Source organism: Harpia harpyja, chromosome 2, assembly GCF_026419915.1.
Source record: "Harpia harpyja isolate bHarHar1 chromosome 2, bHarHar1 primary haplotype, whole genome shotgun sequence".
NCBI classification, from domain to species: domain Eukaryota; kingdom Metazoa; phylum Chordata; class Aves; order Accipitriformes; family Accipitridae; genus Harpia; species Harpia harpyja.
This window is the reverse complement of record NC_068941.1, coordinates 54,879,292-54,901,802: the sequence shown is the minus strand read 5'-3', so window position 1 is coordinate 54,901,802 and position 22,511 is coordinate 54,879,292. Positions and strand designations below refer to the sequence as shown.

The following is a 22,511-nucleotide window of genomic DNA, read 5'->3' as shown; positions in this document are numbered from 1 at the left end:
GACAGTAATCCTAGAAGAACCAGTTTGATATGGCATTAAAGACAGGTTGGAATATTCTGTTCAATCATTTATCCAGCGTGACAGTGGAGATTTAAGGCTTGCATGTTAGTCACATTTACTCTCAGGAAGCATTTAGGTTCTCTGGAGAATTTTCCCTATTAATGACAATTCTTTGTTAAAAATCAATATACACCTCAATGGTAGTTTTGTTTTCTTATATAGTTCTTTTTCTAGAGCTAATTTCTGGTAAAGTTTGTTTTTTTTTTTTTTAAATAAGACTTCTACCCAAAAGTGAATAGTAATTATACAAGTGTAATTGAAATTGTAATTCTTCCAGCTGCTTTTTCCAGTGTGCATGCTGGTACTATGGTATAGAAGTACCTTGCCAGTTTAACTTCTTCACATATTTGAAAGGTGGAAAAAGGTTCCAGGAAAACACTCTTCCAGCAGCAGATCAGCATCTATGTTAGGGACTGCACTAACTTAACTAGTCAGTTAAAAACTCACACTTCAACTCAGATATCTATCAATTAAAATTCATGGTCAGACACTTCTCTTACTATCTCTGCATACTCCATGCCTGACATTAGTGCTGGTTGCGAGGAAAGTGAAGTTAAAGGTCATTTCATATTTTTGCTTACTTTTAATGGAAAATTAAGAAAAGGACATTTTCTAAGCACATTTTCTTAATTTTTCTTCATTTTTTCATTACAAAATGTGAGCCAGGTGATTTTAAAGTGTGAGTCTTTTGTGGTAATGGCAGAAACTTCTCATCTTTTTACTTTTACGTGTAAAGCCTGATCATTTCACTGTGTAGCTCCAGTTTACAGTGAAAAATCAAGCCCTGAAGAAGCTGAGTATTTGTCAGACCAAAATCAAAAGTTGCAATATATAATACTACAGTAATAGCAGAGTTTGTGTGAGGTTTATTTTTTTTTCTTCCCTAGGAGCCATTTTTATCATCGAGAGCTTGGATTATGAAAGTTCTCATGAGTACTACTTGACAGTGGAAGCCACAGATGGAGGCACACCTTCATTAAGTGATGTTGTAACAGTGAATATTAATGTAACAGATATCAATGACAATACTCCAGTGTTTAGCCAAGACACTTACACTGCAGTAATCAGTGAAGATGCTATACTTGAACAATCAGTCATTACAGTACGTATTGCTGTTTTTTTCCTTTGAAATACTCCGTCATGACAATCATGCTTTCAGTCTTGAAGGAATAAATACTGATTTGAAGATGGACATAAATGAATAGATAAGTTTGCCACTGAGTGAATTGAAAATTTATTTTGAAAAAGTTTCAGAACCAGAGACGTGAGATGCTATGAGAAAGCAGATGATATTTTGTGATATGTTTGTGTTCTCCTCATGAGAACATGACTTAATTTTCAGAAGAAATTCAGGAAATTAAGTGATGTTGGTATGTTCTATTTGGATGGCTTTTCTCCTCAGAACTATGAAATGTGGTAGACTAAAACAGCTGTGCTCATCTTCAGGATGAGTTTATCTGAAAGGTAGTAGAGTCTATTTCAACCTGTTTTAAATGAGACTGTAATGTCCCTTAGGTTATGGCAGACGATGCCGATGGACCTTCAAACAACCGTGTTCACTACACAATTATAGATGGCAATCAGGGAAATCCTTTTACAATTGACCCTACTAGGGGTGAAATAAAAGTGACTAAACTTCTAGACAGAGAAAAGGTAAGGTTTTGACACTTTTTGAGCTGTTGAGATAAATTTAGCTATACATAATTGATGACCACCATTTTTTTAATTATATTTGTAAATTGCCATTTAATGTTTCAAAATTAACATAGCCATTGTAAAGTGAAAGCATCTATTTATGTCAGTGCTTTTGGGGAGCGGGGAGGAAGAGAAAGGATTAAATATATGAAGGCAAGCTTTACTGGGGGTTTGCACTGAAATATTTCTTCCTTAAAACAAAAGCTGAATTTGTTACTCTTTGCTCCTTAGTGGATGTGTGAAATTTTTTTATTATTTCTTAGATTTCAGGATATACCTTGACAGTTCAAGCTTCAGATAATGGAAACCCACCTAGACTTAACACAACCACAGTTAATATTGATGTTTCTGATGTAAATGACAATCCTCCAGTATTCTCAAAAGGAAACTATAGTGTTATCATCCAGGTAAATACAGATAGTGATGTAGTCAAATCAATAATATTATTGGAGTGGTAATTTGTGACTTGAAAAATTCTGCAAGATACAATAAACCAAATGCTTCAATTCAATTTTTCTGTATTTTTAATTCTTTAAGGTTGTCAGTGAGACTGCTTACCTGAATAAGTGTTAAGGGTTACAAAATTAATATTGTACAGTCTATTTAGAAACTTATGTTGCAAGTTGAGCGTGTTCTTTTTTCATGTACTTCATGCGTGTACATGTATATGTATATTATACATTGCATTTATGTTTATAACATTCTTAGCATCATACAGGTAGGTTAAAATACATAATAATTTTGCTATTTCTTTTTAATCTTAGAGTTACTGCTTAGAAAAAGATACTTTAGGTTACCTGTTACTGTGAAGCAGGTGTTGTGCACCGTGACACATAGGTCAAGACTTAATTCCTGTTGGCCTCTTCTGGGATCAGAAGCAGTTAAAACAGGAGTAGTGTTTCATATTGCTACATTTGACTAATTTTGCACTTTAGAATGGTAGTAGTGGGCCAGATTCTCAAATGGCTGGCATATACTTGCCCGATTCAGAAAACTCTCTACTAAAGCAAAGATACAGAGGCAGTGTCTCTACTACTTCTCTTCCTGAATCCAACAGAGAATAAATGGAAGGGAACAAAGGAATTGCATTAAGACCTTTATAGTAGTAAAGTAAGTGAGCTCAGTCCCTTGGGTCCTTTTGCTGTTGCTGGTGCCTGGCCTTGTACAATAGATAAGTGGAGATCAAGCAATGTTATCTGGTGTGCTGTGCCATCCTAACATACGACTTCTGTTTGAGACTGTGTACATGATTTGTAAAGGTAGCTTTCCAAAAGAAGACAAAATGATTCATCTCTACCCAACATATACAGAGTATGGAAGTAAGATGTCCTGGATCTTATGCTTTTTTTTTAAAAACAACAGACTTGCATGTTTGTGTGCTGTCAAAGGTATTTTGCTTTCCCCAGTTACAATCTTCCTTGAAATGAATGTTAATTAATGTATCCCCTAAAACTGTAGACTATATAAGCAATGTCTGTAATGTTTCCCTTAATTAAAAAGGAAGACCTCGTGTTTTATAGTTCATTCTTATCAGCCTGTCCCAGTATGAGGGTAGCAGAGAAAAAGCTGGAGGAGTTGCCCAAGAATGCTGGTGTGCATTTCCTGATGTATTGGAGTTGGACATATTTGGACACAGTTGGAAATGTGCTTAGCTATTATGAAAATCAAATTACTTTAGATGTCCAAATGTAAATATTTGTATTTTAAAATGACGGTCCTTGTCTGTTTTGCTGAAGGGGAAAAAAAAAGCTTCAGCTGCAATATCTGATAATTAACTTGACTTACTGTTTCAAGAACAAAGAGTATGCTTGTTATTAGGAGTTTTTGCAGCTGTGAAAGGGATAGCATTTTGTTATTGTAGTACTTCACAATAACGCTTCTACTTTTTTTTGCATTTAAAATATGTACATATATAAAAAAAATCTGGTCAATACAGTATAGCATAAGTATTCTGGGAGAAGTGTTACAAGTGTTAGATAAGGTTGTGTGTGTGTATAAGATATGTGATAAACCAAAGTGGGTGAAGTGTCTCTGAAACCTTAGGCATCCACATGATGCAAACTTGAAGGGATTTTATGATGAAATTTTACAACCTGGATTTCGTATTTTAACCAGACTGCGGCTGTAGCAGCCACAACTGTAGTCAGAACGCTAATTAGGGACACAAGGGATCAGATGGAGGAGTGTGTTTTTCTAGTCCTCCCAACAAAGGCATTGGATTATTCTTAACAGGTGTTTTAGCTAAATTTTAAATCTTTGATGACTTGGTAATTAATCTGCAGTAATCTTAATTCAGACCAAAACTGGAAAATGTAAAGTGTCAAGGCTGAGCTACTTTTAAAAATATAAGACAAAGTTTAAACATGTACTGCCTTTCTCCTTCTACTGTTTTCATCATTATTCTCAGCGGGTAGTATCTTTTCTTAAACAATATTGTCATTCTGATTTCTCTTACACTGATTAACTGGTTTGACAGTAATTTGATTTTTTTTTTTTAATTTATTTATTTGTTTGTTGTTGTGAAAAAGAAATCAATGTCAGGCTATATCCTCTATTATAATAAAACCAATGTAATTCTATTATGCATTTGTAGGAAAATAAGCCTATTGGATTTAGTGTGCTACAGCTAGTGGTGACAGACAAGGACTCTTCTCACAATGGCCCTCCTTTTCTCTTCACCATCCTGAGTGGAAATGAAGAGAACACTTTTCAGATTAACCAGCAGGGAGTCCTGACGACAACTGCTGCACTGAATCGCAAAGTGAGGGATCACTATTTACTTCATGTTAAGGTAGGATGCGCTACCTCTAGCTGTTTTGCATTATTAGTATAAGTATTTAGTTAACTTTCCCCACTCATGCCCAGTCCACCTGCCTACCCCTTGTCTTTCTGTTACAAGATCCTGACATGCCAAGTAGTCATTTGAGGCACGTCCCATGAGGTGACGTCTTCAGAGACAAAGTCTGTTGGTTTAAATGGAAATCTACACAGGTGTAACAGTAAGATTAATTAAACTCACAGTAAGGGTAAGGTGTAAGTGAAATGTTAACTGGGTTGAGTGGTCTTGATAAGCCCTTTGCCTTTCATGTGGGATGCTGGAAAAGCCATCGGGGACAGGTCCCTTGAGCCACCTGCTATTGGCTGCAGACTTCCTCTTGCCACTATTGCTTTGACCCTTGAAGCTGTGAGCTGGACTGCACTGATACAATGGAAACAGGGATATTGAAAGTTGCACATCATGGCAGTACTGAAGTATTTTTCTATAGTGCCACATTCTTTTTGCAGTGGCAATTGAAAACATCTTTTTTTAAGTTTGGAAAACCAAGTCAGTGGATCTTTGTCCATAGCATTGAAACTTGCAGCGTTGTACTTGGAGATCTCAGAATCTTGCAGTGGAAAACACGGCATAAAATTCAAAAATGACCGTGAAATGCTATAATATATGCCTACATTTGCCATTGCTGTGCAAAAGACCAGACAATGTCCAAAAATCCAGGTTACATTAACATAGCTAAGTTCTCTAAAATACTTTTTTGTAACCTTTTGTAAGAAAACTTCAAGCCGATTTTTTTTTTTAATCTTATCCAGTCCTTTTAAATTCAGTTATAAATTAAGCAGCTGTGAACAGGGGACTTAAAATTGGTAGGCTAAAAATAGCTGGCCTTAATTCTTAAACTTCATTTCCAGATTTGTGTTTTAAGAAAAATTCTTACCTTTACATGAGGAATTTCTTTCAATCTCCAAGTTATTCTCATACATAATACTGCAGACAATTTCTGAGTAAACATGGACTTGCAGAGTTTTAGAGCAGTAGTGTCTGCATCAGTGTATACTGAATTCTGTCCACATTGGGATAATAATCGTGACATATTTACACAAAGTCTGTCTCTTTTCTTTGGGGAAGGAATAAAATTCCTACAGGTACTTTTGTTTTCTGGTTGAGTCACTAAAACATGTTATCAGGAGCCATCAGTATAAGAACCAGCATAGATAAAGGGTCCATTTAAATGTAGTTTAGTTTAGGGTTTAAGAACTGAGATTAAAAAGGGGGGCAGGGAGGTATATCATTCATCTGTTAGCCATTTTTTTCTTAATAGTTTTCTGCTAATTAGTGGTGGGACAGATTAGCCTTCAAGGTACCTGAGCGATGGCTCTGTTGGCCTTCCTAGGCTGCATGAGTCAGAAACAGCAGTAGAGGTGGGCTTTGCCACACACTTCCCTAATAGGCTTTCCAAGTTCTATACCAATTCCCCAAAGTCATCTTTTTGTTTATGGAAGAAGAACCCGCAATGTTTTTCCTGCATGTGCAATCAGTGTAATACAAGATTCATATGTTTTATTTTATATTTTCTCTAAGCAGTAACTAATTTCTATTTAATTTGCTTCTAAAACATATTCCTATGAATGCATGCACAGGCAGTTATGTCTGTTATGTGTAGACTGTTACACTGTCTTCATCACATTTCATGAGTTAGCATCACATTTCATGATTTAGCTCCACCTTTGGCCCTTCCTAATGTGCCTGCCTTTTCTTAAGTATGAGGCGCCTATCTAACACCTTCCTCTGGGTGAAATCATGCAATTCTTTCATTTCCAAGCCACTTCCTAGACTGTAGGATGCTTGTAAACAGCCTGTCAGTACTTCAACTATCTTCTCTTTAGCAGAGCACTTGAAAAGTGCCTTTTTTCTAGGGAATGAATAAGGGCTATTTTAATGGCATCCGGTAGCTAAACAAGTGTCTTAAAACAAATGTACTCATTTAGAACAAAGGCTTCTCAGAGATTGTAAATCATTAAAGCAGACTATACTAATGTGCATTTTTTGTGTGCTGTACAGTATTTTGGACCTGTCTAATCCCTTGATTTAAAAGTTCCCTGTCTGAATTCTGGAAATATGTCACTGTCTTTTAATTGCCATTTGTCATCTTATACTATGATAGCTTTTTTAAAATAGACACAGTGCTATAATTTGCTATTATCTTCTCCTTAGTGAGTCACTATACATTCGTTTGAAGGCATCTAAGACTAAAACTAGCGTTTCCATATCACAAGACTTCAGTTACAGTGGTGCACACAAAAATAGATACATGACTTTTGTGGAAAAATATTCTTCCCCTGTTCATTTAAAAGAAAGATTTTTTTCAAAGGCTGTAGGAAGGCATCTTCTCAAGTTTACCCTATCTTTAATTTCTGCACTTCCATCTTATAGTTCACAAGTTAATGGCTGTATACGATCTCTTGATACTCATTTTCATTTTTTAACTGACCTTCACTGGTGTGCTTTTCAGTATTGACAGCTTTCACCTTAGTTGCTTTCTGAATGGATTGCTGAGGCCGAGGTCGTCTTATGTTACAAGTATACTTTAATTGGAAAAAAAACCCACCACCACAAAAAAAAAAAACCCAAATCCCTACCAAAACCCACAAGCAACCTCTCGCATACACACCCCACATACCCACTACCACCAAAAAACTTTACGTAACATGAGCCTTTCTTTTACTTTACCTTTATGGTTTTAGTAGAAATAAGGATTTTTTTTTTTTTTTTCCTTACAGCCATCTACATGTGCATGCCACTCACATTTGCTTTCCCTCTCTCCAAAGGAAATAGATTATCCATTAACAAATGTCTCACAGCATTAGTGTGTGAAATCTTCAGCTATGAGTCATACAGTCCTTTGTGCCACACTGAAGTCTTTAGTTTAAAACCACAGCAGATTTTTAAATATGTGCACTATTGAAAAATCATTTCTCCTGGGGCTCTTCTTTCCTACTTGCTGTCCATTTGTTATAATTTTGCTTGCCTGTTTGTTTTAAGCCCTTGTTTCCTTTGGGCATTTCTCCTGTAGCTAAACTGCCTGCCTTGTCTTGTTTCCCGGCAGAAAACTAGGCAAAACAGAACTTTGCCAACTTGAGCTCGCTCTCTCTCTCTTTCTCTCGTTATTTATGTTTGGGTAACTAGAGGGCAAATTTCTAGCCATGCCTTTCTTTTGGAGTTAACAGATGAAGACATGTAGTTCTGAGACATGCATTACCTTTTAAAAATGCTACAATTATGTGCACATCCACAGATAATCTTGTGCCTGGAGTTTTTCCTCTTTTGCTTAAATTTGTATGAAAAATCAAAAGTGGCTTCTCTGCATAGATCTTCAAAGTGTAGCAACTACCTGTAGTCATTGTAAAATTATTGTAAAATCTTTTGAACAATGCAGGGTATCTTCTACCTTCCGAGCCCTGTGTATCCCCTCTGTCCTTTCACATCCCTCTAATTCTTCTTTGCCCATTTCTTTACTCTCACTTTCAGTAACTGGGAAAGAGCTCTGCAAAAAAGGTAGGTGGGGAAAAAAGAACTGAGAAATAGAAAGAAAGCGAACCCAAGGGAATGCTCTTTTCTCATTTTTCTACTCTCTTTTTTTGTCCCCTCTTCATACAACAGCAGCATATCCTTTTGTCAAAAAGGGTTGGACGACAGGGAATGTGATGTTTAAAAAGGCTTTAAAATTGAATTAGCCTGATTCTGTTAATTACTTTAATTGTCTGAAGCAAATAGCACTACAGGTGGGGTTTTTTTCCTCTCCGTAATCACAAATCGTGAAAGACAACATAATTAATTGTAACTTTCTACATGTATTGTTTTCCTTTTGAAGTACTGTTTGGCATACTGCATTCAGATTGTCTTTGACCACCTCCTAATAACTGTGGTGAAGCATGTTGTAAATTCCTAGTGCATGACTCATTTGTAATGTGTTTCCATGCTTGAAATAAAAAAGCTTCAAACACCATCTGCTGTCTGAAATCAGCTACTGTACGTTTCCTCTGTATTTGATAGAAATGTTAGTAGCTTCCTGGCATTTCCATGGTATTAAGAGCACTGTAGCCTTTTAATCTTGGAAGAAGTGAAAACATGTTTGTGTGTGCCTGCATATATAAGCTTTTTAAATTTTCAATATTAACTTTTGTGTCAGGACCTGTGTTACAAAGTTTACATAAAGCATTTTCCTGTAGGAACTTTTTTTTTGGTAGAAAAATACAATTCATGGTATACAGTACAAATATCTATAGTAGAATTTGAGATAAAGCAAAAACCTAACTCTATCCTCATCTTCCTTTAGGTGGCAGATAATGGAAAACCACCATTGTCATCTTTGACTTACATTGATATTAGAGTTATTGAGGAGAGCATTTATTCTCCAGCAATTCTGCCTCTAGAAATCTTTATCACAGCCTTTGGGGAAGAATATTCAGGTGGTGTCATTGGGAAAATTCATGCAACTGATCAAGATGTTTATGACACTTTGACATACAGTCTGGACCCCAAAATGGAATCCTTGTTCTCCGTTTCCAGTACTGGTGGCAAACTAATAGCACATAAAAGGTTAGATGTAGGACAGTACCTCCTAAATGTCACTGTTACAGATGGAAAATTTACAACTGCAGCTGATATTACTGTACACATCAGACAAATCACACAAGATTTACTAAATCACAGCATTGCAATACGCTTTGCAAACCTCGCCCCTGAAGAATTCATCGGTGATTACTGGCGCAATTTCCAGAGAGCGTTAAGAAACATCTTGGGCGTGAGGAGAAATGACATCCAGATTGTTAGTTTGCAGCCTTCTGATCCTCCTTCAAATCTTGATGTCCTCCTGAATATTGAAAAGTCTGGTAGCTCTCAGCACCCAATGAGAATTTTGCTCCACAAGATAAACTCTTCTGTGCCTGACCTAGAGGAGATTTTAGGTGTCCGGATAATTGATGTTTTCCATAAGCTTTGCGCAGGCCTAGATTGTCCTTTGAAATTTTGTGAAGAAAAGGTAACAGTGGATGAGAACATCATGTCAACCCACAGCACAGCCAGGTTGAGTTTTGTCACTCCCCGTCATCACAGAACAGCAGTTTGTCTTTGTAAAGGTAAGAAAAGCAGTAAGGAAAAATGTATCCTTGAAAAGATAGTTCTGGTTTTGAATAGCCATAATCCACAGGGCAAAATTTATATTACAGGACAAGATTAAGAATATCCTGTAACCCACGCTGCAACATTTGCCTAATTTTACTCAGAGTAGGGAGTAATTCTTTCTTGCCTTATTACAGCATTTTAAGAGTTTACATAATATAAGCTTATGGGAGGGGTTTTTTTCTTACAGTTACACCTTCATTTTCCATTTTATGAAAGAAGTTCCTTTTTTTGTTGCCTGTTCTAAATTGCCAGCCATTTTCAGTCTTGTATACACAAAGGGTAAGTTCTTGCAAAGTACCTGAATACTTCCTGGTTTCTGCTTAGAGAAGTAGCCCACACAGCTTCCAAACTGGGCTGGGAATGACAGGGTGAACTGGGAAAGGAATATTCTTTAAGATACATATAAGTGTACAGATTTATAACAGAAATTTGTCTTTAGCTCTGAGAACAGCATTGCTTTTTAAAATCATGACTTAATGTTGCTAGGTGAATTTGCACATCTTAAGTAAATATTTAAAGCCCATTCCTTTTCTGTCCCAAATACAGACACACTCTTCTGCTATCCCCAACCCACTCTGTCCATGTTTAATAGCTACATGTTGTTTTCTATGGTGTATGATAGTAATGGTAAACCTTAAACCACAACACCAGTTTCCAAATTTCATCCATTGAATTTTTTCAGTAATCAAGATAACTATGAACATCAGCCACTATATATGCCATTTGTCTAGTCTGTGATTGTGCCAGTCATATCCCATAACTGTTACTTCACTTCCTTGTCTGATAGTTAGGAATGTCATTTGGGTTGCTTTCAGCTACTGTACTGAAGTGTCCCTTTTCACAAAATACCATTACCACCAACAGGAGAGAAATAACGTATTTCATTTTACAGAAGGGAAATGCCCCCAGGTGAATAGTGTGTGTGAAGGAAACCCATGCCCTGAAGGTACTGAATGTTTAGGAGATCCAAAGGAAGGAAAATACACCTGTGTTTGCCAAGACAGCAAAGCTGGACAGTGTCCTGGTAAGAAATTAACTCTAAAAATCTCTACGTAAAACCATATTACTTTCAAATATAAATCTGATTCCAGTCCTGTGTTAACACATTTTATGTTTTTCTGTATTCCTAAGCATCAGCTGGCTCTGCTGTGACATTTACTGGGAGCAGCTATGTGAAATACCGTCTCATGGAAAATGAGAACAAAGAGGAAATGAAGCTGACAATGAGACTTAGAACTTACTCTGCTCATGCAGTTGTTATGTATGCTCGAGGAACAGACTACAGTATCTTAGAGGTATATTGAAATCTCCTAGTGCATATCTCTTCCTCTTCTTGCCATCTTGCTATTTTTTGTGCTAAATTAAAAGATTGAATCATAACATCTCTGTACAATTGTTATAATTGAGAATTGCCTTCAAGGTAAAAAGTGTGTTATACATCCAGGTGACAAACTTGTACAGAATTTTTTTAATATGTAAAAGGAATTAGTTTTCTTTAATGTTTTAAAAATAAAACAAACAAAAAAACCCCTGAATTATCTATTTTAAATAACAAATTTAAATTTATTTGCTTATAGTACTCATTAAGTCCATACAGAAAAAGTCACTTAAAGCACAAGATGAAAGGTCGTCTTGAAGTATTGTAATCTTTTGATGATCTGTGACTTCTTTACTAGTGGAAAAAATGTACAAAGTATACATTTTAATTAAAAGAACTGTATAGAATGAATCACAATCACTGTGACTGTTTGGAATACAATGTTATTAAACTGCCTTTTATGAACACCACATCATCCTGTCTCTCCAGAAAACATAAACTTTCATAGGCATCAATATTTTATACTCTAAGTGTGCAGACTGTTTGTTGATGTTGTGGCTTTCCTCTGTAGATTCACCATGGAAGGCTGCAATATAAATTTGATTGTGGCAGTGGACCTGGGATTGTCTCTGTTCAGAGCATTCAGATTAATGATGGCCAGTGGCATTCAGTATCTCTTGAAGTGGATGGAAATTACGCACGACTTGTTCTGGATAGGGTGCATACTGCATCTGGTACTGCTCCTGGTACACTTAGGACACTAAACCTAGATAATCATGTGTTTTTTGGTGGTCACATTCGGCAGCAAGGTACAAGACACGGTAGAAGTCCTCAGGTTAGCAATGGTTTCAGAGGCTGTATGGATTCTGTTGTACTTAATGGACAAGAGCTGCCCCTAAACAGTAAGCCACGAAATCATGCACACATGGAAGAATCTGTAGATGTGACTCCTGGATGCTTACTGACTACCACAGAAGGCTGTTCAAGCAGCCCATGTCAGAATGGAGGCATCTGCAATGCACTGTCAAATGGAGGTAAGCTGTGCAATCTTCTTCTGCTATTAGTTTTCAGAACTGCTTTTCCGCTGCCCTGCCTTGAAGGACAAAACTTTCTCTGGGAAAGCAAGAATTATTCACAGTTGTAGAAGGCTGGTTGTTGAGCAGTGGGAAGGCTGTGTCTGCCTGTGTTCTAGACTCAATTCCTTGGGGTATGAAGTAGACAAAGTCCATCAGACAAAGTGGGGATTTAATCTTCAGTGTGAACACCTGAGGTCCATCCTCTTAACTGCCTACTTTAGTCTTCCTTTAAAAATTCTGAAATCATTGTGACAAGCTTGAGTTTTGTGAGAGAAATGGAAGTTATCCTTCATTCATATTCAAGAAAAACCTTACTGTTAGACTTTCCTTCTTCTTTCAATAAAAATATGTGTTTCTGCCCATCCTCTCTCTCTTCAAACAGGTAGGTGGGTAGGGAGGATTTTATCTTAAATCCAGTAAAGCCGTATGTGTCTTTCAAAAAGACTGTATTTGATTTCAGGTTACTATTGCAAGTGTGCACCTTTGTTTATGGGAACTCACTGCGATGTAAGTGTCAACCCATGTGCTTCCAACCCCTGCCTTTATGGTGGTACTTGCATCCCAGTCAGCGATGATTTTATCTGCCAGTGCAGAGGACAATATACAGGCCAAAGGTATGTTTGTATGGTTTGTTGTACCAATGAAACCCTTAGAGAATAGGCTCTGTTTTCTTTTTTTTATCTGTTTCCTACTTGAAGCTCAGCCTTTGAAACACACTGGAGTTAGTTGAAGTTAATGCCAGCCCCTATGTTACAGCCCTGAATCCCACACTATATACTCACTTGCAGTAAGGTAATGGTTCGTTCATGCTCCCCCCCCCCCCCCTTTTTTTTTCTTTATTTGGCCTTTGCAGGTGCCAGCTGGGTCCATATTGCAAAGACAATCCTTGTAAAAACAGTGGCAAGTGTATTGACAGTTTGGATGGACCTGTTTGTGAGTGTGAAGCAGGCTTTCGTGGAGAAAGGTAGGTAGTGTTCCACATATATTGAATTTTTAACAGTATTACTTAACAGTTCAAACTGGTTGAAATCTGGAATGTTGATAAAACAACAAATTGCCTGGTAGTGTACAGTACTGTATATTAAATATATCTAGAATTGTTGAGAACAAGGAGACTACAACAAAGACTACTGATGTAAACTAACCATCATTGCTCTGCTCTGTTTCTGCTAGGTGCCTGACTGATGTCGATGAATGCATAGAAAACCCATGTCTTAATGGTGCCCTTTGTGAGAATACTTACGGTTCATATCACTGCAATTGCAGCCGAGGATTTGGAGGAAAACACTGCACAGACATTGTTCTTAACAAATACGTTTCAACATCTTGGAACATTAGCTTAGCCGAAGTGATTGGGATTATTGTTTTCATTGCAGGAATATTCTTGCTAGTTGTGATTTTTGTTGTTTGCCGCAAAGTGATTAGTAGAAAGAAGAAGCACCAGCCAGAACCTGAAGACAAGCAACTTGGAGCTACAACAGCTTTCTTGCAAAGACCTTATTTTGATGCAAAATTGAATAAGAACATCTATTCTGACATCCCACCACAGGTTCCTGTTCGTCCCATTTCGTACACTCCAAGCATTCCAAGCGACTCCAGGAATAATCTTGACAGGAATTCTTTTGAGGGGTCTGCTATCCCAGAGCACCCAGAGTTTAGTACTTTTAACCCAGATTCTGTACATGGTCACCGCAAAGCTGTAGCTGTTTGCAGTGTAGCACCAAATTTGCCACCTCCACCTCCCTCCAACTCTCCTTCAGACAGCGATTCAATACAGAAACCCAGCTGGGATTTTGACTATGACAGTAAGAAATGTTCTTGTTTTATTACTTTTCTGTTAAAGGTGTATGCTGGTACAATTTTAATATGAGTGCAAAGTCTGTGTCTATGCCTGTTAGGATACAAAAGGCATTATGACTTTACTGGGTTTTGAGTCTGATTGGGCTTCATACTCTATTAAGTTTTGTAAAAATGTGTAGATCTCAGCCTTAAATTTTATTGACTCTTTAATCTAAAATCTATTAATCGTCTCACTTGAAACTTATTCTTTCAGCTAAAGTAGTAGATCTTGACCCCTGCCTTTCAAAAAAGCCTCTGGATGAAAAGAACTCCCATCCTTACAGTGCTAGAGAGAGCATGTCTGAGGTCCAGTCTCTCAGCTCCTTCCAGTCTGAATCGTGTGATGACAATGGTATGTAAAATACAATCATTCTGTGCTGCCACTTACATTCATTTGTTCTGTCTTTGCATCTGTATCTCTTAGTATCAGTAGGACTTACATATATGGAATATATATTAAATAAGCTATTATTTAATATATATCTGTATTTACTTATGTTAATACCCAGATATGTTAATTTTTTTAAAGTATTTTGTCTATCTTACACTTCGTGTTAATTACCTTAAAATTATATATAATCATTCTGCTGTTAGAATATTAATGGTGAAAATGCAGCACAAGGTGTTCAGAGCCTTGTGTTTAAAAGGTGTTAAAAGCATATTAAAATTTGAGAAACTCTTCTAGGTAATCATTAGTTATTGCCGTATACAAAACTACAGTGAATTTGAAAAATGGCCTCTGCACAAATATAACTTTCACTTTGACATTCAGCTCTGAGTAAAAAGCTTTCTGGTGTTACAGTTTCATTTGTTTCCTTCTCTTTTTCTTGCTGCGACCTCAGCTCCCATATGGATCAGATCAGTTCTGAGTGAGAGCAGAGTTTAAGGGACTGCTTGTAAGTTTGATTACTTTAGTAATGAAGGAAGCTGCACAAAAAGGAATTTTGTTACAGTAGAACAGTATATTTGGCTTTCACCATGATTAAAATGAATTCATAAAAAAATTTCATACATTGAAAAAAGCCAATATAAAAATATAAATATTTTGATCACAACTCCAGTCCATCAAAATATAATCAGCATGCATATTTGTGGGTTTTATTATTATTAATTGGAAGTCTTTTACTTTTCCATTGCGATGACAGATGCTTTTACAGTTGGTATGAACGCATCTATGTATTGAGAAACATTTCAGACTGATTGGACAAAGCCACAGTTGTCTCATAACTTAATTCACTAAGTTAAGGTGTTTTGACACTTTATTCCAATTTCTGCTTTTGTCTTTGTATGGTAAAAAGAATTTGAAATTCCTTTAGCTTAGGAATAAAGAACATTCTGCTTCTGGAAGAAGTAGTGTGATTTGTTCTTAATAGCATGAAAAGAAACATCTGTGTTAATGATTGGTGAAAGTAAAATGGTATGCATACAGTACTCATCATTTTATCAGCAGACCTGACACCAACTTTCAACTTTTTTCCTGTGGTATTAAGTGTTGTGTGGTACATGTTGTTCTCCCCTCCTCTCCATCCCATATATTTCATATATTCTTACTCATGTTTCTTGTCATGTATCGATTACTCATTAATACATCATTTTAAGAGAAATAGCTGTAGCACCATAAATATTGTTCCTTCCTTCCTTTTTGGTAGATTCTGAATTTATTAGTTTGAAATTTAATCCCTGAGCCATGCAAACAAATTGCATGTGCTTACCTCATCCTACCCTACAAGAGTAAATCCTTCTCCCTTCCAAGTATCTTGGGAAAGGAAAGACATAAAAAATACATTCATTTTAGCTGTTTTTAAATAAGAATGTCACAGCCTGAATTTGGTATTCCTACTGTGATACCACTGTTCACATACAACTTAAGTAGGTCAGCAACAGAAGATTTCAGTAGATATTTTTCATATTCTAGCATTTCAGTTCATTTCAGTGAAAATTTCTTCCCCTGGTCTACCATTGGGGGGTGGGGGAAATGTAGTTTGCAGTCTAAAAGGGGAAGTCTAATGCAATGCTCCTTAATTGACCCCACACACGCCTTTAGAAAAGCCTCGTTTATTGCTATCTAGATTAAGTATTATGCAAATGGTTTGTTTAGGCAACATTTCAGAAATTCTAACACACACAACTAAAGCAACTTTGTGCTTGTGCAGAATTTGCTTCAGGAGTACTTACAAGTACTTTTCCATGTTCATCAAGGATAAAATTCAGGTTTAGGGATATATTTTATGTATTATATGCAACTGCTTTCTAGATAGAGAGTAAATGTATGTGTACACCAATAATCTTGCTTTATGAAATAGTAATGAACTGCAATGTTACAGTGTTTTTTTTTGTATATCTGTATGCTGTTTAAAGTGATACTAACTATAGGTTTGTTTTAATTTGCTCCTTTTATACCCTTTACAAGCTTCCGTAGTGACTGTAATACACCTTGTCAATGCTGTTGTTGACTCGGTGGAAAAAGAAGGTATATACATGTTTCATACTTATTTACTGCTTTGGCAGAATAATGCACGTTTGTCTTGTAATGTAGCCCTAGTAGATGGGAGTTATATTATTTACTTAGACTTTCTGATAAGTTTTAGCAAAGAATATATTTATATTGTATATCTGTTCATATTTTCATGTGTATGCTGTAGCTACCCTGTGGACAGGTTTCAAAGTATGATTTCTTGGAACAAAAAGTATTGGCATAAAAAGATCTTGGTGCTCACTCTCTTCTGAAAATACACTAAAGCTCCCAGCAGAATTGAGACAGCATCAAAGGCAATTACAGACCCTACTGTAGATGAAAAAGCAGCAGCCCCTGCTTCCTTTTCTTCTCCCACCCATATCTGTTGGCACCTTGTCCAGCTGAGCAGAATGGGAGTAAGTGTGATAGCGAGTACTCACTTCCTTGCTCTTTAGATCCATCCGTCTCCAGCAGAAAAAACTGATTTCTAGTATGCAGTTGAGGAATATAGGCATACACATCCCTATCAGTTTAAGTAGTTACTTATTACCCAGCCTTACATCAGTATCTAAAAGGTATGTTTAGGTGTATATATGTATACACACATATATTTGTGTGTGTGTAGTATGTATTTGGAAGTTAGAAAGAGGTGAAGTAGACATTTTCAATGGAATTTTATTCCTTTTTTGCTGACATGTAAGAACTGACCACTCTGGAAAACACACTCTTTACAAAATAATAGGAGTAATAAAGGTGCTAGTGAGTCTATACAAATGCTAACTATTGTTTTGACCTAAAAAAATCTTTAAAGTTCCAGTAATATGTAAATAATTAACTCCATGACCATGAGTCTGCAGAGGTTACTTCTGAAATAACATCCACAGTGTATGTTTCCTATTTCTTAATACACACTAGGAAACCCTACTTTTTTATTAAGTCCTACTTAAAATGAAGCCATTTTAAGAACATGAAATTAATTATAGTAGCTAAAGAAAGATTCTCCTTTGTTTGTTATTAGAAGTACATCCTGTCTAATGTATACAGACACACAAAACAGTAGACAAGTGCAAAGACTTCTAGTTACATGCAAGTATTAAATTAATATGTACCTATAGACCATAGTCCTCAGTGCTAAAAAACTGTAATGCACAGTACTTATGAAAGGAAGAATTACAAGACTAGAAAAGGCAAAATCTATTGGGGAAATATTTAATAACTAACTTAATCTGAGATTTTAATTGGTAGAAACTAAAAAGGATGGATGTAGTTCTCAAGTCAAAGTTGGAAGTATTGCTTGGTGGCTTAGTATCACTAAGATAGATAAATACAAATGTTTTATGCATTGCAGAATATTCGTAGAGAGATTAAAAATGTCCTGCTCAGCTACTTCTTAACACTTGGAAGTTTCTACTCTTAATAAGTATTCCTTCTTTCAAAGCATCTTAGGTAAGGAGTTCTGCTTTTGAGCACCCTCAGGAGGGTGCCAGTTCGAGCAGCAGAGATCCTTGCTCAAGCTTTCAGCAAGGTCAAAGGACAGATGGTCTTTTCCTTTAGTCTCCCCAAGTGGTTCTGTCCAACAGGTATACTGGAAGCATGAACTATAGCTAGTCTCATCCTAGGACAGTTGTAGGCCTGTGTTCTCTCTGCTGCTCCTCAAGGAAAGTTGTAGCTCTGTGCAAATCAACAATGCTGAGTGCAAGAGGAAATATAGCTCCAGTCTAGCAGATTGCCACCTAGGAAGATGGGCACATCAGGTTCTAGTTTGTGTTTCTGTATTTGATGTTAAAGGGTCTTTGCCTCAGAAGACGACGACAGGACCGAGATCTCCCTACTCCTTGGTAAAAGTGCTCTAAATCATAAGGCCACAGCCTGCCTCTTGGCGTTAGGTTTTGCATCCAGTTTCCCTAGAAAAATGAAGAATGTAGTCTTCTGAGTAGACTAGTGGTCAGAACCTTCTCCTGGAGATGAGGCCAGAGATGTTTGAAGAGTCTCAGATCTTGGACTGATACCTCCTTTAGTGTAGACAGTATTTTTCTTGTCTGGGCTAGGCAAGCTTAAACAAACAAAAAAAAAAATAAAGCAACCCCTGCCAAGAGTGAACCTCTGTCCCTCCATTCCCAAGAATGGCTAAAAATATCAATTCTTAGGAGAAGATTCTGGTATTAAGATAGGCATTGCCTATCCTTACAGACCTGAATAGGGAATATAGATTCCTGAAGAGAGAAACTTTTAAAATTTGTCAGATAACACAGGACAGTTCTCTGCTGAGCATGAGTTGTTGGGATTGCTGTGCAAAGGGAGGTAGGTCCTAGTGCACAGTGTAGGGAAGCGAGTTACTAAAGGGAGAGTTCCCATCTTTGAATGAGATACTTAAAAGTATAAGTCCTAATAGATGCAGCCCTGTATTGAAAAACAAGGGGGAATATAAGGAAAGAAAAAAATCAGACCAAGTCTTTTTACCCTTTTTAGCAGAAGTCCTAAATCTACTGCTAGGAGGATTTCAGCAAACTACAGATTGCAGATTTTGCCACTACAGAGCCGTGTCCCTGGTGGGCCATACATTAATTCAGTAGCTATTCTACAGTTCAAGTCTAAGAAGGAGCTCAGGAGAAAAAAAAAAATATACCAACTTTAGTACTGCTAAGTAAACTGGACAAAAGCAGCATGAACATTATAGTGACAGTCATTCTTTGTCTTCACATTGGTTCTACTATTTGATTCCTAACTACAGATGTTTTTTCCTTTTTCTTCTCATTCTGCCACCTAAAGAATCTTTTGCTGTTCCTGACCTCAGCAATTCAAGAGGTGACTTCTGCATGCAGTTCATTGATGTTCACCAAAATATTTCTGTTAATACTTGGTTTTAACACAGACTTACTATCAGTTGCTTGCTGTGCATTTGTCTGCAGTGATTACTTTTTACTAGATTTGCACCTTATTACAATTCTTTATTATTTTCCTTTTTGGTATTCAGATGAGAAAATTATTTTTTAATGAGATTAGGCTTACATCTATACTTTCCAGCAGATGAATACAAACCTATTCAAGGGGAGTTTGCAAGAGAGGATCAAGTTTGGTCATTTATGCATGATTAAGCTTGATTTTCCTGGTTTGTTCTTTTATTTGAATGTGGAATGTCTTTACTAATAGTCAAAGATTTTTATCAGAGGTGTGGCAGTTACTGTAGAGCTAACAGCATTTTGTGAAATTAACTTGTACAATTCAGTTAAGGGGTAAAGTTGCTTTAAATGGTCTGGATACTTTACCAATTAGAAGTTACTACTTTTATGTAAGAAAAGCAGGGTTTATATATGCTAAATATATTCTTAAGAAAAACAGGCAGCTGTTGTCACCCTAATTGTAATTACTCAACAACAACTGACCAAGAATTTAGCTGCACCAGGGAGGCTGTTGGTTCTTCGCTATCCAGTGAACAATTCTATACCATTGTCTATTGTGATAGCACATTCCATAGGTGACCTACAGCTCTTCCCATGTTAGGTGAGATGTCTGAGAAAGTGTAAAAGTTCAAGTGTGAATGATGCAGTATCTAACGCATGGCATAATGTAAAGCTGTATTGTGTTGAATGTCTTTTGTGGAACTGGGGCAAACTGCTCTCTAATTAACAAGTAGTGTCCTAATCACAGTGATTGCATCATCTGAATACATGTGTTGACTTCTCAGTTCAGACTGACTTGAAGACAAGATACTAATACTACTTTTTTTTTTTTAAATTAACTTTTCAGGTTATCACTGGGATACATCAGACTGGATGCCAAGCGTTCAGTTGCCAGGTATCCAAGAGTATCCAAATTACGAAGTGGTCGAGGAGTCAGCTCCCCTCTACACGGATCCAAATGCCATCGATACAGACTATTACCCTGGTGGTTATGACATAGAAAGTGATTTTCCACCTCCACCTGATGACTTCCCTGCACCTGATGAGCTTCCACCATTACCACCAGAATACAGCGACCAGTTTGAGTCAATACAGCCACCCAGAGACATGCCAGCCATAGGTAGCTTGGGTTCTTCTACAAGAAGCAGGCAGAGATTTAATCTTAATCAGTACCTTCCCCATCACTATCCCGCAGACATGTCAGAACCTCAGACCACAACCAGTGGTGTCAACGGAAGTTACAGAGAACCTTATGCTCCTTACACATTAGGGTACAATAGAGACTTTGAAGCACCCACTGTAGACAATATGTCCATGTCTGTGTATGCTTCCACAGCTTCATGCTCTGATGTGTCAGCATGCTGTGAAATGGAGTCTGAAGTCATGATGAGTGACTATGAGAGTGGAGACGATGGTCATTTTGAAGATGTGAAAATTCCTCCACTTGATTCCCAGCAACATACAGAAGTCTGACACACTCAACAAAAGTGCCTGGACTCTTAAACTTTATCAATCCTAGAACAACTTTCAAGAGCTTTTTTATTTTTTTTCTCTTTCCCAGCCACAGTGAATGCTTTTGTTTCAGTGAGCTAAACTGGCATAGCAGCATTGGATCATGCAGTTCATTTCACTAAATCAGCCTCTTTTTCCATTTCCTGACCTACTGTAATTGGACAGTTCCAAGACTTCCATTGGCTGTGCCACTTCTGAACATCTTTTGTACTTACATTGTCTATGTTAAAAAACCACATACCACTTCTCCATGTTAGCATGATGCATATATTTATATAGTTCTAATGCAATTAATTTTCTCCTACTTTTTGTAAATTTTATGTACAGTTTTGATTTTAATAGTTTTAACTAGATTTTGTAGATATTTTGTGAATTTGTTTTCCACTGAAACTAGTGGTGTTAGTGTGCCATTAAAAACTAGCACCCTGACTTATTATAATCAGGGCATCACTCTATGTATTCCCTCAAAAACTATGGTTTGACATTTCATTATAAAAAAGTCAGCATATTCACACAATTCCCATTGTACATAGGTTAGGTCTGATATTTTTCTGGGTCAGCTACATGAAAATGTCTTAAATGGGTTGCTGTATTTTAGAACTGTAAACATTTTTTCCCTTCTTGGAAAGTGTGTTGGGGACCCTCTACATACCAGTTTAGAACCAAAACCACCATGACACAGTTTTTATAGTGTCTGTATATTTGTGATCCAATGGTCTTGTAAAGGTTTTTACTGAAAATTACCATTAGCCAGTCTTTCTTACTGACAATAAATTATTAATAAAATACTTTAGCTTTGCTCTGTGTATCTCTATTATATAATATACAATTGACAAAGCATTCAGTGCAGCATTTTTAAGTCTGTATATGTTTTGTACTGTATTAAGTTACTTGCTCCAAGCAACACATTTTCCTCTCCTCAGAAATCAAACTGCAGCTATGTTAGAGATGCTCACTAGATGGCAGTGTGTGTCTACTTAATGGTGTTTAAAAAGTAATCGGGCCAGTATGAATAAAGATTGATGGGTATCAAACTTCAGTAGCCTTCTCGGTAGTTTGCATTTTTCTTTAAACATATAATATCAGCTATGTAAATTACTGAGTATTTTTTCTGAAGTCCCAAAAATATATACAGAAAAAAAACCAAGCTCTTTAAAGCAGTTTCTTCCTTTCTTAATCACCTGAATAGTTATTTTCATGAATAGCTGTCCCTTGATTGTGCACTTGCATGCTGAAGTTTGTGACAAGTTCTGAGTTTGTGATAAATACATGGGAGGTTTTATGCAGTTATATTTCAATGGCAGTTTCTTGTGTTAGGTTCACACTAGAACTTTACCTTGAAGAAGACAGGATACAGTTTGCCCACATACTGTCCAGCTGCTTTTCTGACTAGAAAAGAGCAAAGCCTCTAACAAAGTTCTCTAGCATAAATTTGACTGGATGGAATAAGATAATTGTCTTCTACCTCTTGCATGGAGGGACACTTCTTAAGTTCAGAAGAGATTTCCTAGCATATTAGTGAATTTTTTAATACAGCCTGGAATCCTTTCAGCTCCACCTCCATATTTTTTTTCCTACTGTCTCATAAAATTGTGTAGCCTGGAAAGGTAAAATATTAGATTCCCTTGGGCATGAGCGCTAAGCCTAGGCCTTCCACCATCTGGTATAACAGGGTGCTGGATTTGTATTTGGAGTG

General features: G+C 36.7%; 1 protein-coding gene across 11 annotated transcripts in view; it reads left to right on the top strand.

Moving 5' to 3' along the window:
* The window catches only part of FAT1 (FAT atypical cadherin 1), a 113,940-nt gene extending 92,086 nt beyond the window's left edge, over positions 1–21,854 (top strand). For 5 of the 11 annotated variants that reach the window (XM_052779908.1, XM_052779905.1, XM_052779911.1 and 2 more), the window contains 15 exons: positions 948–1,162; positions 1,576–1,713; positions 2,019–2,162; positions 4,349–4,546; positions 8,868–9,669; positions 10,608–10,739; positions 10,847–11,010; positions 11,605–12,067; positions 12,570–12,723; positions 12,963–13,073; positions 13,283–13,914; positions 14,163–14,300; positions 16,359–16,418; positions 19,173–19,208; positions 20,151–21,854. In XM_052779908.1, the coding sequence (XP_052635868.1) occupies positions 948–1,162; positions 1,576–1,713; positions 2,019–2,162; positions 4,349–4,546; positions 8,868–9,669; positions 10,608–10,739; positions 10,847–11,010; positions 11,605–12,067; positions 12,570–12,723; positions 12,963–13,073; positions 13,283–13,914; positions 14,163–14,300; positions 16,359–16,418; positions 19,173–19,208; positions 20,151–20,776 (4,013 nt within the window). In that variant the 3' untranslated portion in view covers positions 20,777–21,854. Of the gene's footprint in view, positions 1–947; positions 1,163–1,575; positions 1,714–2,018; positions 2,163–4,348; positions 4,547–8,867; positions 9,670–10,607; positions 10,740–10,846; positions 11,011–11,604; positions 12,068–12,569; positions 12,724–12,962; positions 13,074–13,282; positions 13,915–14,162; positions 14,301–14,790; positions 14,845–16,358; positions 16,419–19,172; positions 19,209–20,150 lie in introns of all 11 variants that reach the window. The other 6 variants (XM_052779909.1, XM_052779913.1, XR_008234112.1 and 3 more) reach the window with 5 other exon arrangements.
* Positions 21,855–22,511: the final 657 nt, after the last annotated feature.